Below are 22,392 nucleotides of genomic sequence, written 5' to 3' on the forward strand. Positions count from 1 at the left end.
GATTCTTTGTGCTACTATGAATGCCTGTGAGAAAATGCATTTGGTGACATACTGTGTATGCACTTCAATAAAAAAAATTACTGTGAAATTTACTTTGAACTCAAATTTCAAGTTGAATTTATTATCAAAGTACGTACATGCCACCATATATACCCCTGAGATTTAACCGAGTGTCCCTGCCACTCTTTCAGGCAGTGACGTCTAGATCTGTTGAGTGAAATAACTTCTCTAATCCTTCCAGTCTACCTAGAGTTCTCTCTACCCAGGGAAATTAATCTAACCAGGTCTCTCACAACTTATACACTTTTCAATGAAATCTGCCAGCCATCCGCTTTGTTGCTTGGTGTAGAGGGCTATCGGCCAAATAAAGGCAGGTGGAACTCATGCACTAGGCAACATAACGAGTCTGCTCTGTCATTTGATCATGCCTGATTTGTTGTTCATCTCGCCTCATTCTCCTGCCTTCACCCTGTAACCTTTGACACCTTTACTAATCATGAACCTATCACTCTCCACTTTAAACATACCCAAAGACGTGGCCTCCACAACCATCTGTGGCAATTAATTCCACAGATTCACCACCCTCATCTCTGTTGTAAAGAGCCGCCCTTCTGTTCTGATGCTGTGCCCTCTGGTCTGAACACCTCCACTACTGGAAACGTTCTCTCCATGTCCAACTATGAAGGACTTTCCATATTCTGAATGCTTCAATGAGAACCTCAGTCATCCTTATAAACTCCAGTAAGGACAGGCTCAGAGCCATCAGATGCTCCTTATGCATTCACCCTTTCACTCTTCTAGACCTCCTCTGGACCGTCTCCAATGCCAGCACATCCTTTCTTAGATATGGGTGCCAAAACTGCTCACAATACTCCAAATGCAGGCTGACCAATGCTTTTCATCCTTGCTTTTATATTCAAGTCCTCATGAAATGAATGCTAACATGGCATTTGCCTTCCTTACCACTGACTCAGCCTGAAAATGACCTTTAAGGAATTCATATTAGAATGCCAAGTTCCTTTGCACCTCTGATTTCTGAATTCTTTCACCATTTATTATATAGTCTATGCCTTTACTCCTACCAAAGTGCATGACAATAACCTTCCCTACACTGTGTTCCACTTGCTACATCTTTATTCATTTTCCTAAGCTGTACAGTCTTTCTGCAGACTCCCTGCTTCCTCAATACTACCTGCTTCTCCATCTATCTTTGTTTCATCTGCCAACTTGGCCACGAAGCCATTAATTCCATTATCCAGATCATTAACACATAATGTGAAATGTAGCAGACCCAACAGCTGCAGAACATCACTGGACACTGGCAGGCAACCAGAAAAGGCCTCTTTTATTCACACTCTTTGCCTCCAACCAGTCAGCCAATCTTCTGTCCACGCTAGTATCTTTCCTGTAATACCATGGGCTCCGACCTTGTTTAGCAGTCTCATGTGTGACACCTTGTCAAAGGCTTTCTGAAAATCTAAATGAACGACACCAGCTCTCTTTTATGTAATCCTGCCCGTTACTTCCTCAAGAATTCCAACATATTTTTCAGGCAAGATTTCCCCTGATCAAGGTCATGCTGATCTTGGCCTATTTTATCATGAGAATCTAAATAATTCGATACATCATCCTTAATAATGGACTCTAATATCTTACCAAATCAGGCTAACTGGCCTACAATTTCCTGCCTTTTGCCTTCCTCCCTTCATAAAAGAGTGAAGTGGCATTTGCGATTTTCCGGTCGTTCGGAATCATTCCATTTTCAAGTGATTCTTGAAAGATCACTACGAATGCCCCCACAACCTATAAAGCCTGGGGTGTAGGCCATCTACTTTAGGTGACTTATCTACCTTCAGATGTTTCAGCTTCCCAAACACCTTCTGCTTAGTATTAGACCAAAAGTGGTGTAGCACAGTGTCTGCGCTCGATTGGGGGCTGGCTTCTCCCATTGGTGCTGCCCTCCAGTGTTCGACCGGTGGAATGACAGGCTTGATAGCCAGGGGTTGTAACATCAACTGGCTCAGTGTCTTGGACCGGACACGTGTTTTCTTGCTGAACAATGTGTGTGTTTTTCTCTCTCGCTATTTTGATTGTATGTTATGCATCTTGGCCCCAGAGGAATGCTGTCTCGTTCGACTGTATCCATGTATGGTTTGAATGATAATTAAACTTGATTTGATTTGATTTGATTTAATCTGTGACCCTGGAGTTTTAAGAATGAGAGGAGATCTCACCGAAACCTACTAAATACTGAAAAGCCGGGATAGAGTAGACATGCAAAGGGTATTTCCAATCGTGGGAGAGTCCAGGATAAGAGGGGACAGCCTCAGAATACAATGATGTCCCTTTAGAACAGAAATGAGGAGCAATTTCTTTAGCTAGACCATGGTGAATCTGTGGTGTGGGATTCAATGCCATAGATGAACGTGGAGGCCAAGTCATCAGATATATTTAAAGTAGATGTTCATACTTGATTTAGTAAGGGCGTCAAATGTTATGAGGAGAAGGCAGAAGTAAAGAGTTGAGAGGGAAAATAAATCAGCCATGCTGACATGGTGGAGCTGGCTGAATGGCCTAACTTTGCTCCTATGACATGGTCTAAGATAATCCTGGCATTTTGCAACTACATACAAAATGTCCCAAAAACCAATAATTAACATTTACAACACTTCAAAACCTGCAATACAGAAGACCACACACAAAATACTGGAGAAACTCAATGGGTCAGGCAATATCTATGGAGAGAAATGGACTGTTGATGTTTCATCTGGATTTTAACTCTCGACTGTCCATTGTCCTTCATGGATACTGACTGCCCTGCGGAGCACCTCCGTGTATGTTGCTCCTGTGACTGCATAAGCCCAGTTCAGCTTCCTCCTTGAAGAAGAAACAGCTCCAAGAACATTGCCTCGTGCTACATCAGGGTTCGATGAGTCACTGGGTCAGAAGCCCTTCCCAGGCTCCACTTGCAAAGGGAACCCAATCAATCATTGGATTCCAGCCACAGAGCGAGCAGAAGGACACAGCTCGATGTGCTGGAGCTGTAGGCACATTCTATACCCAGCAGCATTCCTCCACTAAACTGCCTCGGCTGTCAGAATGTGGCATCAGGAGGCATTCCCACATAATGACTCATTTCCACAGCTTGCCAGCAGTTTGCCATTGTCTCCTTGTAGTGACTCTGTGGGCGGCTTCTTCTCTCATAGTTCAGGCATGAGCTCTCTGTGTGACAGAGGTCTGCACTTTTATTTAGAGCAGGGATTCTCAACCTTGTTACACCATGGACCAATTCCATTAAGCGGGGGTCTACGGACCCCGGCTTTAGAGATTCAGTATGGTAACAGTCCCTTCTGCTCCAGCAAGTCCGTGCTGCCCAATTGCACCCCTGTGACACTTTAACCTAACCTGTACGGCTTTGGAATGTGGAAGAAGATAGGAGCATCCAGAGGAAACCCATGCAGTCACAGGGACAACGAACAAACTCCTTACAGATGGTGGTGGAACTGAACCCGGACTGCCAACGCTGTAATAACAATAGACTAACCACTGTATCACTTAAGTCTTGGCAGCTCCAACCGGCTCGGAAGACTTTTGCTGGTGGGAAGGAAGGGTGTTTCTCAGGGCAGCCTTGTCCTCTCAGTGTGAAATTTAAATATCACTACCCACCAAGAACTCCCTGGCAGGATTTGAGAGAACTACGGCATTTCCTGAGTATTAACAGAGCTAGAGGGTAGGTGTGTTTGACATGGAGATGTGAATATGAAGCAACTAAAGAAATATTGGAATGTGATGACAATGAAACTGCCAGACTATTGCACTTGGTTTACTAATGTTCTTCAGTGAAGGAAATCTACCATCCTTATAAGGACTGGTCTATAAGTGAATCCAGATCCATTTTCGCTGCCCTCTAACTTGGGGAAGATAATAAATGTTGGTTCATCCAGTGAGGCCACATGTGCTGAGAAAAGAAGCTCACTCCCTTGGAACTGAAAAGGTGACGTGGCACCAACTCTGCCAATCGTCCGCTTGCTTGTCGTTCTAGAAGCAAGTCAGACAAATTGGACATTAAAACAAAAGCATGGAATCCAAAACCCAGGGAGTGAAAGATTACGTTTGAGCAAAGATTGAAGTGGGGGGAGGGGGGGGGGAGAGAGAGAGAGAGAGGGAGAGAGAGAAAGTTTCCACTTACGAAGCATGGGAAATGAAAGGACTTTAAAGAAGATGAGATTTGCATCTTTCCCGCTGAGTGAAATGTTGGTTTTGTTCATCAGCCTATCATTTTCAAATGAAATGAAGGGAGTTTTCTCCATTAGAATGAAACCAAAACAAACTGGAAGAAAGAAAATGTGAAGTCTGTGTGTCTTTGTGAAAAAGAATGAACAACACGTGTGGGGGATGAACTGGTGCCTTGGGAGTCCCAGCTATTCAGGAAGAGATGCCAGATTAACCGTAATTTATGATGTTGATTTTTGAGGTTGTAGCCGAGGCATTCGGCAGTAAATCAATCAGCTGTGGAACAGAATCAAAGTCAGAAGCATTAGGCACAGAGGCAGCAAGAGATCTGTAGAGCTGAACTGAAAGTGCGGCCTGCAAATATCCAAACCATGAGTCGGGGCAAAAACACCTTCTGGCTTTACTGACATTTAAATTCTCCTCAGATTGGCTAGATTTATGAGCAGATTAATGTGCTGGGGAAAGAGAACTACTTGAGCGAAGTCCAAATATACTTTAGAGTTTTTAATAATTTGCACGTGTTTTCTATAGCTAGCCTGTGTAAGTACTGGCTCAACATTCCTTTACACAGGGACTCAGCTCTATTCCTAAGGCTGTATTTAGTGCAAAATTACATCTAGAGATGTATGAAAATACTTCAAGGTGCACACATAATTTAGTGATTTGTCAGTGTGTTTCTGGCACTTTATCAACTCTGTGTTTAATATGCACCATTTATTTTCAGACTTAATTTTGAAAGATGAAATCAGCACTTGAACTCCGAAATGCTCCATAAACTCCCTTCACACCAAATTCTTGAGTGACAACATGGAACCAAGTGATTGATCATTTTCAGGTTTTCTTAACCCTCGAATGAGATTTTGATTAAAACAAATCATTTTTCATCAACGGATCACCAGGTGATTAGTTATTTCAGCAGAACATGAGTAAACAAACAGCAGCTGTGATTAATAAAGGCGATGGATAGAGTCCAACTCTTTAATTCCCAGACAGGTTCGCTGTTCCTATAGCCAATAGAGGAAGTTTTATTATTCCCCTAATCCCTAAAAGCTTTGGCCTGCACAACTGGGCCTGTTAAAAGCCGAGGCCCTGGAGACTCTGTTATACCGATTAAAGGCCAGCGGACAACAGTAAATTATCAAATACACTTTGGAAAAAAAAATATAAAGTCTATTCTCAACTTGGTGACAGGTATGATGTATGTATGTTTTGAAATGATGTGAAACCTTACCTAAACTAATTACTTCATTCATGTTAACAAAGCACTCCCAGAGTCTTATAATTAACTGATTCATGACCAGAGCTCTGTGACAGTGAAAAATTAGAATCAAGTTGGTGTTCCAGCAATTAAACAAAAGTTAACACACATATAACAACTTGTTTAGGTACAAGTGACAAGTGTTAAATCATTCAGTGTAAGTAAAATTTCACATTACAAACTATTCTAGGCACATTGCACCTAGACAGAAGATAAGGAAATAACAGTCTATATTCCCTCTGGTCTGCTATCCAGTCAGGTCGCAGTGACCTTTGGTTCACATCTCAGCCCACCATGTCAGTCACAACATGGTGTGTCAAGGGGCTTATATAACTCTATAACATTTCCTTGCCACCTTTATCCTCATCTGCCTCATAGCCAATAACTAACCTCCATCTAAGTATATTCATCAACTCAACACCCATAGTCCTGGGGAGAAGACAATTCCAAGGAATGACAGTGAAGGCATCCCTCCCTCACTTCGGCCTAAACTCCTCTTCCTCCAAACACCAACCCCAACTCTGCTGACATTATACCTTGCGGATTGCAAGGTTCTTCAGCTCTGGGACATAACTGCCTGGGGTTTACTCTCTCAAGCCCTTTTATAAACCTGCTATGTCAAAAGGTTGGCCCATAAGTTCCAATTAAATCATTTCCCTCTCACCTTAAAACAATGCTCTCTTGTTCTTGATTTCCCAACCCTGGGAAAAAGACTGCACATTCATTCTACCTACGTCCCTCATGACTTATACATCTCTGTAAGATCACCCCTCAGTCTGCAGCACTCCAAGGATTATAGTCCTAGCCTGTCCAACCTCTCTCATTTAGCCTGGTTGATTTTGGATGTACTTTAGATGTTGGCACAGTAGCATACAGCATCAGCGACCTGGGTTTAATTCCACCGCTACCTGTAAGGAGTTTGAATGTTCTCCTTGTAACTATGTGTGTTTCATCCAGGTGCTCTGATTTTCTCCCACATTCCAAAGACATGCGATTTAATAGGTTAATTGATCACATGGATGTAATTGGGCAATGGAGGGTGTTGAGCTGGACGGGCCTGTTACTGTGCTGTATGTCTAAATGAAATAAATAAATAAAATAAAAAAGCCATCATCATACATTACATGTTTACCAAAGACATCACACCACCAGGATATAATGCAGAGTGCCTGGAAAATTCAGTGCAGGGTATATGGTATTCTTTAAATCCATCTCACTTTCTAACCTAGAATGTGGCACGTATTCAGAATGAATACCTCAGACTAATCTGTTGCAAAAAGTAATCGAGTTACCAACAAAAAAAACCTCTCATGTTACACAGTTGAGCGCGCACCACATCAATCAGTCATAACGAGACACACAAATTTCTCTTGTAGCCGCTTTGTTGTAGATGAAAGAAATCATTAATTCTACTGCTGATGGATGTTTGGACACAGATGGTAAATTGCTGCAGAATGCTCCAAAAAAGCAATAGATTTATTTTGGTAATGCTTGGAGGTCAATACAAGTCTCCAAAATGCCTTTGCAATCACAATTATCAGAAACGGGAAATGTGTGCTGTACATTGTGCTGGCCGATAAAATTAAACCTCCAACCACTTCTGTGCCTAATGACATGACAACAAATGAAATGGAGGATATGTCAGTATATATGAAAGCAACTCAAGAGGGAAGGCTTTACACGTTACCCCTCCCTACAAAATAATGGCAAATTAGTGACAGACTGTTCTTTTTTTAAATTCAAAGTCAGTGCATTCATGCTATCTCATGGTCCACTACGTCTTCCTTACTGTTACAAGCTGCTTGATTTTTTGACACATTTTCAGTTAGGGTGGCTTGGTAGTGTAATGGTTAGCACAATGCTTTACAGTACCAGTGACCCAGGTTCAATCCCCGCCGCTGCCTGTAAGGAGTTTGTAGGTCCTCTCCAGGACCGTGTGGGTTTCTCCATGGTGAAGACATGGAGTCATACAGTGTGGAAACAGGCTCAATTTGGATTCCCACCCAAACTAGTCCCATTTGCCTGTGTTTGTCCCATATCCCTCTAAAGCAGGGATCCTAACCAGGGGTCCACAGACCCCTTGGTTAATGGTAGGGTCCACAGCATAAAAGGGTTGGGAATGCCTCCTGTAAACCTTTCCAATTACCTTTGAAATGTTGTTAATGTACCTGCCTCGACCACTTCCTCCACCAGCTCATTCACAAGCTGAGCAAACTTTTGGGTGAATAAGTTGCCCCTCAGGTTCTTCTCAACTCTCACCTTAAATCTCTATCCTCAAGTTGTCGATTTCCCCAACCTTGAGAAAAAAAGATGCTTGCAGGCACCCCATGATTTTATATACTTCCATAAGATCAAAGATCACAGCAAATTGACGATCAATTTATTACCGTATACCACCCCGAGGTTCATTTTTTTGCAGGCACTCACAGTAAAACAAAGAAATGCAATAGAATCAATGAAACACCACACACAAAAACTGATAAGCAACCAATGTGCAAGATAAACTGCGCAAATAAAAAGATAATGAATAAATACGTAAATAAACAATACTGAGAGCTTGAGTTGAAGAGTCCTTGAAAGTGAGTTTATTGGTGGTGGAATGAGTTCAGCACTGAGGAGCGTGACGTTAACTATGCCAGTTCAGGAGCATGATGATTGAAGGGTAATAATTGCTCCCAAACCTGGTAGAGTGTACCTCCTTCCTGATGGCAGCAGCCAGATCACTGCCAGTCTCCTGTACTTCGATGAATAGAGTCCCAACCTGCTCAACAAGCTCTCTCTGTATAGTTGAATTAACATAAGTATTTAAGTGTTTATAAATATTTAAATTATTTCATATTTTGTTCAGTTTTTGTACATACTTTAAATTGCAATTTAAACCACAATGGTATAAATTTTTACATGCTTCTAATTATCAGAAATAATTGAATATGCTCTAAGGTTTGACAGCTGACAGGTTTTTCAACCACTTGGTGTTTGGGCACACTATGCATTGTTGTGTGATGCTATCTCCACACAATAAACTTGGTCTCTGTATTAGAATGTATCAACACTTTATGGGAGGTACAAGGAACTGCAGATGTGGAGATGCTGGAATTCGGATAAGCAAACAATATGCTACAAAAACTCAGAAGATCAAGCAGCATCTGTAGTGTGGGCAGAGGGGGTGGGAGATACTGTTGGCATTTTCAGTCTTTTTCCTACGGCTGGGGAATCGAGAACTAGAGGGCACAGGTTTAAGGTGAGAGCAGAGTGCTTTAGTAGGGACCTGAAGGGAACTTCTTCACACATAGGGTGATAGGTATATGGAAGCCAGAGGAAGTGGTTGAGGCAGGTAAATTAACACCATTTAAAGGTACCTGTACAGATACATAGATAAGAAAGGGTTTGAGGGAGATGGGTCAAACATTATATAATGGAACTAGCATAGATGGAAATGTTGGTTGGCAATGAGCAGTTGGGCCAAAGGGCCATTCTCTGTGTTGCATGACTCTATAACTCCTTTCCTCCTCACAGACACTGCTCTCCTTTTTGAGTTCCTCCAGCTATTGGTTTGTAGTACTCTATAGTCAGTTGACACCTAGAGATTCACATAAGCTTGGAATCAGGTCAAACATGGACCTCTCGTCACAATGCTGGCAGGAAGCCCTGGAACGGGAATTGTCTGAAACGGGAATTCCCAACCTTTTTTATGCCATAGACCCGCACCACTTACTGAAGGGTCTGTGCACCCCAGGTTGGGAACCACTCGTCCAGAAGATTCCCACAATCTTTTGAGATATTTCAAATTCTATATTACTAGCCATTTAGCATAATTTCTGTGGATTTTGTCTTTATAAATAATAAGGTAAATCAAATTTATAAAACAGTGATGCACTGTATCTTGATGTGCTTCTCCACTAAATGGAACGGTAGTGTAGTGGATGAAATAGCACTTTCCAGTGCCACCCATTGGCGGTTCAATTCTGTCATCTTTCATCACTTGATGTAACACAACTGCAGAGTTTTGATTTGATCTGCAGTGACAGGAAAGCTCAGCTCTTCCCATTGCTTGCTGCTTTTATTACAGAATTGCACTGCTGCTTCACCAGTTTGGTGCCAGTTTTTAAGTTCACCTGGTGCCCCTCCTGCATTCCTCCTTGGACCAGGGTTGACCCCCTAGCCTCAACAGCATTGGTAGAGACTGAGGGATGGCCGCAGCAAGAGATTATAGACTGTAGTGGAGTACTTTTCTGTCACTGCTGATGGGTCTTTGGGCTTCACGGACGCTTGGAATTGAACTGTCAGAATTGTTCTAACACTGTGCAGCATAACATATTGATGGTGTCCTTAGTGGACTTGGAACCTACAATCCTGTGGTCATTTCTACCAAAGCCATCATGGACAGTTGGGATAGTTGTCATAGTGCATTAATTTGAGTTGAGTATGATGTTCTCCAAAGGGGTTGCCTGGTGGTGGGTCCTCAAGTGGCTGTAGAGTCTGATCCATGATCCACATAACCGGGATGTTGGGATGGACTCCTGTAATGGAGAATGTCTGTGTGCGACTTTGTTTAATGTGGGGAGGCTGAGGCACAGGCAGCCATCACACAGCCCTTGACAGATCAGGGTCAAGTTTCAGTGGAATGGAACGCAAGACGACTGGACACCCTTCACTGCTAAAGCCTTCCTCCGCCTTCACCGCCATTGAGATGTGTCATTATCTTCCACCAGCTCCACCACTGAGGTCTTGGTTGGATTGCTGTTTGTCTGGAACTTCCTCTTCCTCCTCCTTGACCTTACCACCATGGGTGATTCTACCAAGAGCTAAGCGCCAGATAGATAAACTCCGAACAGCATCGCTCTCGGGGTCTCAGGAACTCAAGCTTCTTCACCACGACAAGGTGATGATTCTCAGAGAACAGAAGTTAGATCCATCCAGCATATGTAGACTGGTGAGGACAAGATCAAGTAGGCTTATCCTTTGCGACAGTTTGCTCACTGACTCTCTGTTTTTCTCTCTCTCACGCATACACACACACATCAGGCAGTAAATTGCCTCATTTCTTGAAAGGCTGAGTTAATAGTGGTGCTACCAAGTCCTTCTCGGTGATGGACATTGAAGTCCACATTCCGATTATTATTCCCTGTTCTTCTTTGACAGAGAGAAGCACTCTGCTGACAGTTGATAGGGGGAGGGTGGGTGGTAATCAGAAATTCTACGCTTGACCCGATTTCATGAAGTTTTAGGGTCTATCCATGCAGCATAGGTTCAGTCTGCTTATTCTTTTCTTATACATAGAACATTGAATTGTACAGCACAGTACAGGCCCTTCTTCCACACATAGTCCTCCATTTTTATTTCATCCATGTGCCTATCTGGGAGTCTCTTAAGTGCCCCTAATGTATCTGTCTCTATTATCACCCCGGCAGTGTATTCCATGCACCCACCATGCACCATGTAAAAAAAAACCTACCCCTGACATCTCCCCTATACTTTCCTCCAATCACCTTAAAATTAAGCCATCATGTATTAGCCATTTTCACCCTAAGAATAAGGTGCTGGCTGTCAACTCTATGCCTCATCATCTTATCAAGTCACCTATCATCCTCCTTTGCTCCAAAGAGAAATGCCCTTGCTCACTCAACCTGCTCTCCACTTCAGGCAGCATCCTGATAAATCTCCTCTGCACATGCTTCCACAACCACATAAAGCTTCCACATCCTTCCTGGCTGCATTGCCATCTGGTATGGAGGGGCTACTGCACAGGATCATAAAAAGATGCAGAAAGTTGCAAACACAGTCAGCTTCATCATGGACTCTAGCCTCCCCAGCAATGAGGACATCTTCAAAAGGCAATACCCCAAAAAGGCAGCATCCCCATCAACCAGGACATGCTCTCTTCTTATTGCTACCATCAAGGAGGAGGTACAGGATCCTGAAGACACAGACTCAACAGTTTAGGAACTGCTTCTTGCCCTCCACCATCAGATTTCTGAATGGTCGACAAACCCATGTACAATACCTTACTGTTTTTTTTCTTTTTTCACTCTTTTTGCACTACTTGTTTCATTTTTTTATATATATTTCTTATTATAATTTATAGCTTTTATTATAATGTATTGCAATATATTGATGCACAAAACACCAAAGTTCATGACATATGCCAGATATTTAACCTGATTCTCTTTCTGTATGAGGCAACCAGAACTGAGCACAATACTCGAAATGTGGTCTAACCAGAATTTGATAGAGCTGCAACATTACCTCACAGCTCTTGAACTTAATTCCCTGACTAATGGAAGTCCAACACAATGTACATCTTCTTAAAAACCCTGTCAACTGTGCAACAAATGTCCACCCTTTTCCCCAACTAAAGTTATACAGCATTGATACAGGCTGTTCATCCCACTAAGGCCAGCCATCAAGCACAGTGTTCTCAGTTCAATCCAAACTAATCCTATTTTTGATCATTTCTCCTCTTCCCATCTACTCATTGAACAGTCCACCATCCACCAACATGCTAGGCATCTTTCACAGTAGCCAATTAACCCACCATCCCAATTGTCTTTGGAATGTAAGAGGAAACCCATGTGGCCCCAGGTAGGACACGCAAACTCTGCGCAGACAGAAGCGGAGATCAGGATTGAAGCTGGATCACTGGGTCTGTAAGGCAGCCACCAGCTTTGTCACTGTGCTGCCTTAAAGAGTAGAGAGTGTAAAAAAATATTCCAATGGACGCTCCGACGCTCTGATTAAACATAGTAATTATTGTACAGCTAAGGACATTGCTAGTCTGATAAGGAATTAAGCAAAGGGCTGTATGTCTGGAGTCTGATGGCAGCCAGATCAGATAGGAAAAGCTGATTTCCTTTCCAGAAAGACATTAGTGAATGAGATGATCTTTTGTGATAATCTGGCAGGTCCAGTCATCATTTTCTTTCAAATTCCAGATTATTAACTGAATTTAAATTCCACTGGGAAATTCACATGCTAGTCGCTGATTTGCTGGTCTTTGACAGACATTCACCACCAAAATTGACAGGTTTTGTGTATATTAAAAACTTCTGGCTCTTCAATAATGAAATCTGTCAGCCAAGACAGCAGGATAAGTTCAAATGCCCACCAAAATGTTGACTATTACTCACTACAATTACTCAATGGCCACTTTATCAGGTACCTCCTATACCTCAAAAGGTACCACTGAGTGTATGTTTGTGATCTTCTGCTGCTGTAGCCTATCCACTTCAAGGTTCAACGTGTTGTGCATTCAGAGATGCTCTTCTGCACACCACTGTTGTAAAGCGAGGTTATTTTAATTACCGTCACCTTTCTGTCAGTTTGAACCAGTCTACCCATTTTTCTCTGATCTCTCTCATAAATAAGGAGTTTTCACCCACCAAACTGCCACTCACTGGATTTTTTCTGGGTTTTTTTGTACCATTCTCTGTAAACTGCAGAGCAGGAGTTCCCAACCTGGGATCCATGGACCCCTCGATTAATGGTAGGAGTCCATGGCATAAAAAATGTTGGGAACCCTTGCTCCAGAGACTGTAGTGCTTAAAAATCCCAGGACATCAGCAGTTTCTGAGACACTCAATCTGCCCCATCTAGCACCTACGATCATTGCACTGTCGAAGTTACTGAGATCACATTTCTTTCCTATTCTGATGTTTAGTCTGAACAACCGAACCTCTTGACCATGTCTTTTGATGCATCAAGTTGCTGCCACGTGACTGGCTGATCAGATATTTGCATTAACGAGCAGGTGTCCAGGTGTACCTAAGAAAATGGCCACTGAGTGTAAATTCTGTCTGACTTGTGAATTTGTTTCCAGTATTTTCCATTTACGTTCTGAATGTAGGGGTGCAAGTTCATTTTTATTCAAATATTCACTCATAACTGTGAGCACATTTGTGATGAGCAACATTTTATGGAACCAGTGAAGATTATCTTGCCATCAGCCAGATCTGTGGAAGTAAAGTCAGTGTGTGATGTCACAATGAAGTTGATCTGCATTTGAGGGAAATAATCTTGCTGAGACACTGAGGAAGGGACAGACTGAGTTGCTCCACAGAGAACTGGCATGGGTTTAATGGGCCAAATGGCCTCTTTCTCTGCCATGATAGCTCTCTACAGGCATCACCATTAAAACCCCAGTCTCATTTTCCATTAACTTAATATGAATCCACACGTGGAAGAAATAAATCAGGTTTGAGATGTACAGTATGTACAAATATGTGCAAGGGTTGATGGGTCTTCAGAGAAAACACTTGCATTCAAATATCATCTAATTCTAAATCCAATTTGCTTAACACATGGAACATCAAACACAATTTGAAATGTTTTGAAGATCTGCATTTCAAACCAACAGTCCACGATGTTAAGATGCATTGGTCCTGAGAAAGTAGACACGCATAATTATTCTGGCTCAAACCTGACAGGCAAATCCTGTTGAAATTATTAGTCATTGTTTAGTAAAGATTTTTTTTTACATAACTGTATGCTGAACTTTAAGATGTACATTGGAAGTCAAAGTCTTTTTCATTTGATGCCAAATGCTAAATGAAATTAAAAGGTTCCATATGAATATTGTGGTAACTGAACGAATAAATCAGACGATTCTGGTTTGTGTTTGGTTTAAAATGAATAATAGAGCAGGCAGTCAAAATGAATCATACTGTTTAAGGTCCAACTTAATGGGTAAGGTCTGTTCTATCTTCCTAAAATGCAAATCAAGCTCTTGGTCAAGGCAGCTGCTGGCACTTTTAACCGTTTGCAGGAAGAGTTCGGCAGGTCCAAACACTTTCCTGAATTCTGGAACACTGACCAGAGGTAAGGAGTCCATCCACATCTCCACATAAATTGCATCACTCGGTCATGAACAGTTGGAGGAAGACAGGTCTTATAAAATTTCACTACACAAAAATCCAAACTACAAAACACACAAGGGAAAGATTTCCTCTGAGTGCCCTGCAGAGTCACAAGTATGTTCTTTATAAACTGGTTTATAATTCTGCTTGCCAGGTATTTGCTATCTCCAGGCTTAGTGTTTATAGTACTCTTGCAGGACACCCATGCTCATGTTTTAGGATACGTTTGTTCCCACTCCCTCTCCATCTCCCCATCTTTCTTCAGCTGTACAAGTTTCCCAGATACCCGAACTTTTCAAATTCTTATACTGCCCTGATCTTCATTGTTCCAATTCAGCTTCCTGGCCACAAAATCTTCCATTTCTTCCTTCTCCTTTTTAAGACACTTCCTTATGACTGGCCCTCTGGTTATCTATCTGGTAGCTGGGTGTCAAACCTCATTTGCTAATACCTCTGTAAAGTGTGACTGAATATTTTTACAACACTGAACATGTGCACACAAGCTGTAGCGAGAGAGACGAGAGTGAGGAACAGCTCTCCCCACAGTAAATCTGAGAAGCTCCCTTCAGGTTAAACACTTTGCTTCTATTACATTCCACAATTTTGGACAAAGTTGTGAACCATACACTGGGCTCCATCCAACAGTTATCCCACAGCTATACAGCACACAATGCTGGTCTGTGGAGGACCAGAGAAATGAATGGCACAGAAAGCTGTTTGGCTCATTGTGTTCAACCCAGCCTAAAGTAAAATTTAGGCTCATCCCACTTCCCAGCTCCTGGTCTAGAGACCTGAAGAAAAGGTTTCTCATGTTTTCTCCATCACTTTAACTGTGATAAAGGTTTCTAACCCCGCCACCCTTTCAGGCAGAGAGTTCATAAGACCATAAGACATAGGAACAGAATTAGACCATTTGGCTATTAAGAGGAATATAATCCTAGAAAATCACCTATATGGTAACATGCACTCTTAACAAAATCTGAAAAGTTTCATTGTTTCTTTCACATTATTTTTTCCTCACGTAAATAAATTCAGTAAGATTGTATTTTCATTCCAGATTTCAAAAGTTTTAAGCAACACGTACACAAAATGCTGAAGCGACTCCTCAGGTCAGGCAGCATCTATGGAAATGAATAAACAGACTGAGAAGGAAGGGAGAAGATGCCAGAATAAAAAGGTCAGGGGGTGCGGTTTGGGAAGGGGGCCAGCTGGAAGGTGATAGGTAAAGCCAAGTGGGTGGAAAAGGGCTGGAGAAGAATGAATCTGTCAGGAGAGAAAGGTGGACCATCAGAGAAAGGGAAGGCGAAGGGGACTCTTGGGGAAATAATAAGCAGGTGAGATGAGGTTAAAGGTCAGAGTGGGGAATAGATGAAGGTGGAGGGGGAATTTTTTTTACTGAAAGGAGAAATCAATATTCAAACCACCTGGCTGGAGGCCACCCAGACAGAATACAAGGTGTTTCTCCTCCACTCTGAGGGTGGCCTCACCTTGGCAGAAGAGGAGGTCATGGACTGACATGTCGGAACAGGAATGGGAATCAGAATTAAAATGTTTGGCCATCGGGAAGTTCCGCTTGTGGCGGATGGAGCGGAGGAGCTCGACGAAGCGGTCCTCTAATTCACAACCAGTCTCACCAATGCAGAGGAGGTCACATTGGGAGCACCGGACACAATCGGCAACCACAGCAGATTCACATGTGAAGTGTTACTTCACCTGGAAGGACTGTTTGAGGTTCTGAATCGAGGTGAGGGATGAGATGTAGGGCAAGTATAGGATTTAGGCCACTTGCAGGGAAAAGTGCCGGGAGGGAAATTAGTGGGGAGGGACGAATGGACGAGGGAATTGCAGAGGGAGTGATCCTTGCAGAAAGTGTGGGGGGGGGGGGGGGGAAGGGGAGGGTAAAGATTTTGCTAGTGATTTATAATTCCCCAAGGACAAATTTTTATTATCTGAATGGCCACAATGTGTGGGTACACTGTATTATATAACATCCTTACGCTCTTACTCGTTTTGTCAATAGTGAATCACATTTGTTACCTTCCAATCTGTGGAAACCATTCCTAAATTAGAAAGATAATAACCAGAGCATCCATAATCATCACAGTGACTGCTTTCAAAGCTTCCTTCCACCACCCTTTGAATATTTTCTTCCCAACCCCATCTCCAGTCTTTCTGCCAGTTAACTTCAAGCTAAGTTTGCCAGTTATCAAACTCTCCCGAGCTCACTCTGTCCTGCGCGAGCTTCACATAATTTTATAACCTTATGTAAATCAACTTCCCGTCTCCAATTCTAGACAATCCAGTCTCTGTATTTAACCACGTTCTCTGCCCTGATCTCATCCTCACAAATCTCCCCTGAATCCTCTCCCGAGGCATGGTATCCTCCCTGTAGGAGAATGGCGAGCACTAGACTGGGAAGTGGTCTGCTACAGCAAGGGGCGGCACAGTACCATAGTGGTAACTGTGAGGCTTTGCAGCTCCCGCAACCAGGGTTCAATTCCAGCCGCTCTGTAAAGAGTTTGCAAGTTCTCCGGGTTCTCCGGTTTCCAGAAGACATGCGAGTTAGGGTTAGGGAGTTGTGGGCATGTGATGTTGGCACGGAAACGTGGCGACATAGGTGGGCTGTCCCTAGTGCATTCTCGGACTGCGTTGGTCAATGATGTAAATAGCCCACTCCACTGTGAGTCTGGATGTACATGTGACAAATAAAGGTAATGCTTATCTCTGAAGTAAGGGTCTAAACCTTTTCACGGAGAGAGCCGTGCGCCAGGGAGGACCTAAGGCAGGGTGAGGTACAGACATTCTGCTGTCGAAGAGCATGTAGACAATAGGTGAGAACGTCAGCCACCTCAGCAGGCGCGTACAAAGACAATCAGTTGAGCACCTCATTACAGTGCAGTGCTGCTGCACGATGGCTAAGTGACTGAATTAACAGCCAGAAGTTTGAAGTTACAAGGTCTAGGCAGAATAATGATCTGGACAGATGAGTTTAAATTTCACCAGGGGAGTTGGGGAATTTAAGTTCACATCCTTACCTCAGTCTGGAATTTTGGGGAGTGTGCGGTCCCATAGCAGTGACCACGAAACAAATGGATTGTTTTATGAACCCATCCAGTTCATTAGTGTCCTTCAGCAGCAGATATCTTTCCTCCTAGCCCAGCCTGTGTGTGACATGAAATCCACTAACTTGGCTGTGTCTTAACTGCCTCCTCAGCTCAGGAGTAATTAGGGAGGTGCATTAAATGCTGGTATTGCCAGTGAGAGCCCACATAGAACACAGAACAGTACAGTACAGGAACAGGCCCTTCAGCCCACAATGTGTGTGCTGACCATGATGTCAATTTAAACTACACATGATCTATTTTCCTTAATTCCCTGTTTATCTGAACGCCTCTTAAACATTGGGAATGTCATCTGCTTTCACCACTTCCCCAGCACCTACCACCTCCTGTGTAAGAAAACGGCCTTGTAAATCACCTTTAGATTTCCCTCTTCTTACTTTTTAGCTGTGCCCTCTTGTACTTGACATTTCCACGCTGGGGAAAAGAGCCTGTCTGTGCCTCTCATGAGTTTATTCACTGTGCTTAGCCGTATTTATCACATGTACATCGAAACCTACAGTGAGATGTGTCAGAGGTTTCCACGGCACCAGGGTGTGCTTGCTAAGAATGAGGAAACATCTCCACTTACCAGAGAACTGTCAACCATACACCACGCAGTCTTGCCTGCTGCCGGAATCCTGGAAAAGGAAGGCTGGAAAAGCATTCCTTCCGAGAGTCAGCGAGGCTCTGGAGGATGTACTACAGATGTTGACTCTTGTCCTGGTCGCTGGGCAATTGGTTCTGTCCAGAGTATGATCGAATAATCCATCTGAGTCTCACCTCAGAACTACTCATTATTCCATGTATGAAAGAGGAGAAAGATCCAAATACATGGTGGTGATAGAGGCAGATACATTACGGTCATTTAAGAGACTCTTAGGGACATAGATGAAAGGAAAGTGGAGGGCTATATGGGGAAGGAAGGATTAGATTAATCTTGGCATAATTGAGCACAGCTACAAGCAGCACTCCCACAAGAAAGCAACGTCCATCATCAAGGACCCCACCAACCAGGCTATTCTCTCTTCTCAAAGCTACTATCAGGAAGGAGGTAAAGGAGCAATAGACAATAGACAGTAGGTGCAGGAGTAGGCCATTCGGCCCTTCTAGCCAGCACCGCCATTCACTGTGATCATGGCTGATCATACACAATCAGTACCCCGTTCCTGCCCTCTCCCCATATTCCTTGACCCCGCTATCTATAAGAGCTCTATCTAACTCTCTCTTAAATGCATCCAGAGACTTGGCCTCCACTGCCTTCTGGGGCAGAGCATTCCACATATCCACCACTCTCTGGGTGAAAAAGTTTTTCTGCATCTCTGTTCTAAATGGCCTACCCCTTATTCTTAAGCTGTGGCCTCTAGTTCTGGACTCACCCATCAGCGGGAACATGCTTCCTGCCTCCAATGTGTCCAATCCCTTAATAATCTTATATGTTTCAATCAGATCCCCTCTCATCCTTCTAAATTCCAGTGTATACAAGCCCAGTCGCTCCAATCTTTCAACATATGACAGTCCCGCCATTCCAGGAATTAATCTTGTGAACCTACGCTGCACTCCCTCAATAGCAAGAATGTCCTTCCTCAAATTTGGAGACCAAAACTGCACACAATACTCCAGGTGGGGTCTCACCAGGACCCTGTACAGCTGCAGAAGGACCTCTTTACTCCTATACTCAATTCCTCTTGTTATAAAAGCCAGCATGCCATTAGCTTTCTTCACTGCCTGCTGTACCTACATGCTTGCTTTCATTGACTGATGTACAAGAACACCTAGATCTCGTTGTACTTCCCCTTTTCCTAACTTGACTCCATTTAGATAGTAATCTGCCTTCCTGTTCTTGCCACCAAAGTGAGCCTTAGGTTCCACAGCTTCAGGAACAGTTCCTACTCCTCAACCATCAGGCTCCTGGACCAGCATGGTTAACTTTACTCATCTCAACATTGAACTGATTCCTCGACTCATGGACTCACTTTCAAGGATTCTGTAATTAATTTTCCTCAGTATCATTTATCGATTTATAATTGGTATTTTTTGTATTTACACATTGTTTGCTTGTCTGTCTTTGTGTTTTTGATTGATTCTATTATATTTTTTTGTTCTACTGTGAACACCTGTGAGAAACTAAAGCTATGGTGACGTATACATACTTCAAAATTAAATTTATTTTGAAATTTGAAGTAGGTTAAAAGGTCAGCACAATATCATGGGCCAAATGCCAGTACTATGATGTGCTGTTCTGTGTCAGATGAGGTTCTGCAGATATGGGAAATCCAGAGCAACACAAAATGCAGGAGGGTTGCTGGACAGCATGGCTCGAAGGCCAGAATGGTCTACTCTGTGCTGTATCACTAAGTAGAGTCAGCAGGTCAGACAGCATCTACAGGAGGCACCATCGTCTCTCCAGCATATTGTGTGTGTGTTGTACAGTTCTATGCTCTATCCACAAATACCAACTAAAATAAAAACTACGAAAAGGCCACCAGATCTGTTGTAAGCACACGCTCCATCGCCCACCACCCAGGCCATGCTCTCTTCTCACTGCTGCCATCAGGAAGGAGGTGCAGGAGCATCAAGTCCCACACCAGCAGGTTCAGAAACAGTTACTACCCCTCAAGCTCTTGAACCAGAGGGGATAACTTCTCTCACACCGACACTGCACCTATTCCACAGTCCCTGGACAACCCTAAGGAAGCTACAGCTCAAGCTCACGACATTTACGCTTATTTATTTATTATTATCATTACTTTTTTTTCTGCATTTGCACAATTTGTTGTCTTCTATAGTTTGTGAGTATGTCCGTATTTGTTTTCATTGAATCTATTCTGTTTCTTTGTATTTACCATGAATGCCCACACAATAATGAGTGTCAGGAGAGTACATGGTGACATATACAGTAAGTACTTTGATGATAAATTTACTTTGAACTTCAAACAGCACAGGCACAAGGAACAGTGGTAAATGAGCTCAGAAAAATAAAGAATGAGGGGAGATTCTTCCATTTCTCTCTCTTTCCTCCTTCCAGATATGTTCAGAAGGCTGACAAGCTGCATGAATGTTCCATCAGGCTTAATGTGAAGAGACAGCACAATACCTTGACAAATGACCTCATGGAGAAGAGGTTGGCCAGCATCGTAGAGAGGCCTGGAGCCAGGCAACTCTGAGCTATGAAGCCCAGCTTCAGTTCCGCGAGGCAAATTGCATCATCGCCCTCCCTCCAGTTCCAGCTGGGTATGTTCAGCAGATGGGCCTGAAAGCAAAGATTAAAAGTTACTAACTCAATTGCCCTCTCGCTCCGCCACAAAGTATTTTTAACACAAAATCTTGTCAACTGCAGTGTTTCACACAATGGTACCTTCAGTGTTTTTGAAGAGTGACATTGTGCATGCCTGTACACGCATCTGCTGCCCATTCTGAGCACGCTCCCCTGGGGCCCCGCTTACCTTTCCAATTTTGCCACTCTTTAACACTTCGTTTTGTTTTTATATTGTTTGCACAGGAGTGCCAGTGTGGCATTTCGGTGCGGTAATGAACTTCAGGAACTACAAGCAGCTGGATAGTTTCCATGGAGAGCACTGGTGACAGGCCCAATACACACCAGTTTTACTTGCCTCTTTGCCAGGTTGTGTCTGGGCTGTCAACACTGCTATTTGTTGCCTGACGTTTTGCAGGTGTCTCCTTCGGTTTGAAGTGCCGCACCGTGCAGACGTTTTAAATAAAGAACATGCAAAATAAAACAGCTCGGAGAGGGGGCTGGAGGAGAACAGGGAATCGTGCTGAACCGCAGCTGAAATTACATCTGAAGTAAAAATCTCACCAGATGATATGTTTTAAGATGGTTGTTTGCCTATGTATTTGTTTCAGCCCCTTCTCACTTTCCTGCTGTTCTGGGAAATGAGAGGTGGATCTCTATATACCGTAGGCTCACATGGAATAGATAGCACAGAATCTGAATCTAGTTTATTATCAATGAAATATGTCATGAAATGCAGCAGCAGTACAGTATTCTACATACAAATATATTATAAACTGTAATAAGAAGTATATTTAAACATTAAATAAATTTTGGATGGTAGGGGTATGGAGGGGGAGTTCCTGGAGCAGGTCAATGGTAGTAGGTAGTTTAAATGGTTTGACACAGACTAGATGGGCCAAAGGGCCTGTTTCTGTGCTGTACTTTTCTATGACTCTAAATACTGCAAAAAAGCGGGAAAAAAAGTGAGGTAGTATTTATGTTCCACTGTCCATTCAGAAATCTGATGGTGGAGGGGAAGAAGCTGTTTCTATGAGTGATGAGTGTGTGCCTTTAGGCTCCTGTACCTCCTCCTTCATGATAGCAATGAGAAGGGGGCTTGTCGGGGATGGTGAGGGTCCTTAATGATCGATGCCACCTTCCTGAGGCATCGCCTTACAAAGATGTCCTCGATGGTGGGGAGGTTAGTGCCCATGATGGAGCCTGGCTGAGTTTACAACCCTTTGCGGGGCCACTCAGCCCAAAAGCTCCGTGCTGGAATTCCTGCTCCACTAGAGCCACTTACCTCATCTCGATCCACCAGCATAAACCTCTACATCATTTTCACCCATACGTTTGTCCAGCATCTGAAATAACTGTGAATCCACACTTTTCACCTCAATCATTCTCTGCAATGGTGAACTCCATACACTCTTTGGCCAGGGAAGTTTATTCCAAAATCCCTGTTGAATTTACTGGTTGCCCTCTGCTCATGCTCTTCGCCACAAGTGGAAATGTTCTCTCTGCATATTCACTCCACAACATCTGCTCTTCTCTATGGATGAGGCAAGCCACGATATATTTGTAAGCAGCCGACTTTCATTCTCACTCTCAAGGTCAAGGGCAGAACAATTCTTTCTTTTACATACAAGCTTAAATGCACAGACTTTGGCAAGTGTTTCACAGAGCCACAGAGTTCCACAGCACAGAAACTTC

At 43.1% G+C, this 22,392-nt stretch overlaps 1 protein-coding gene across 16 annotated transcripts in view; it reads right to left on the bottom strand.

The window, feature by feature from the left end:
* kcnma1a (potassium large conductance calcium-activated channel, subfamily M, alpha member 1a) overlaps positions 1 to 22,392 on the bottom strand; it is a 913,789-nt gene that overhangs the window by 214,020 nt on the left and 677,377 nt on the right. For all 16 annotated transcript variants that reach the window (XM_073025436.1, XM_073025438.1, XM_073025437.1 and 13 more), the window contains one exon: positions 20,539 to 20,694. In XM_073025436.1, the coding sequence (XP_072881537.1) occupies positions 20,539 to 20,694 (156 nt within the window). The remainder of the gene's footprint in view (positions 1 to 20,538; positions 20,695 to 22,392) is intronic.

This window comes from Hemitrygon akajei, chromosome 21 (assembly GCF_048418815.1).
Source record: "Hemitrygon akajei chromosome 21, sHemAka1.3, whole genome shotgun sequence".
NCBI classification, from domain to species: domain Eukaryota; kingdom Metazoa; phylum Chordata; class Chondrichthyes; order Myliobatiformes; family Dasyatidae; genus Hemitrygon; species Hemitrygon akajei.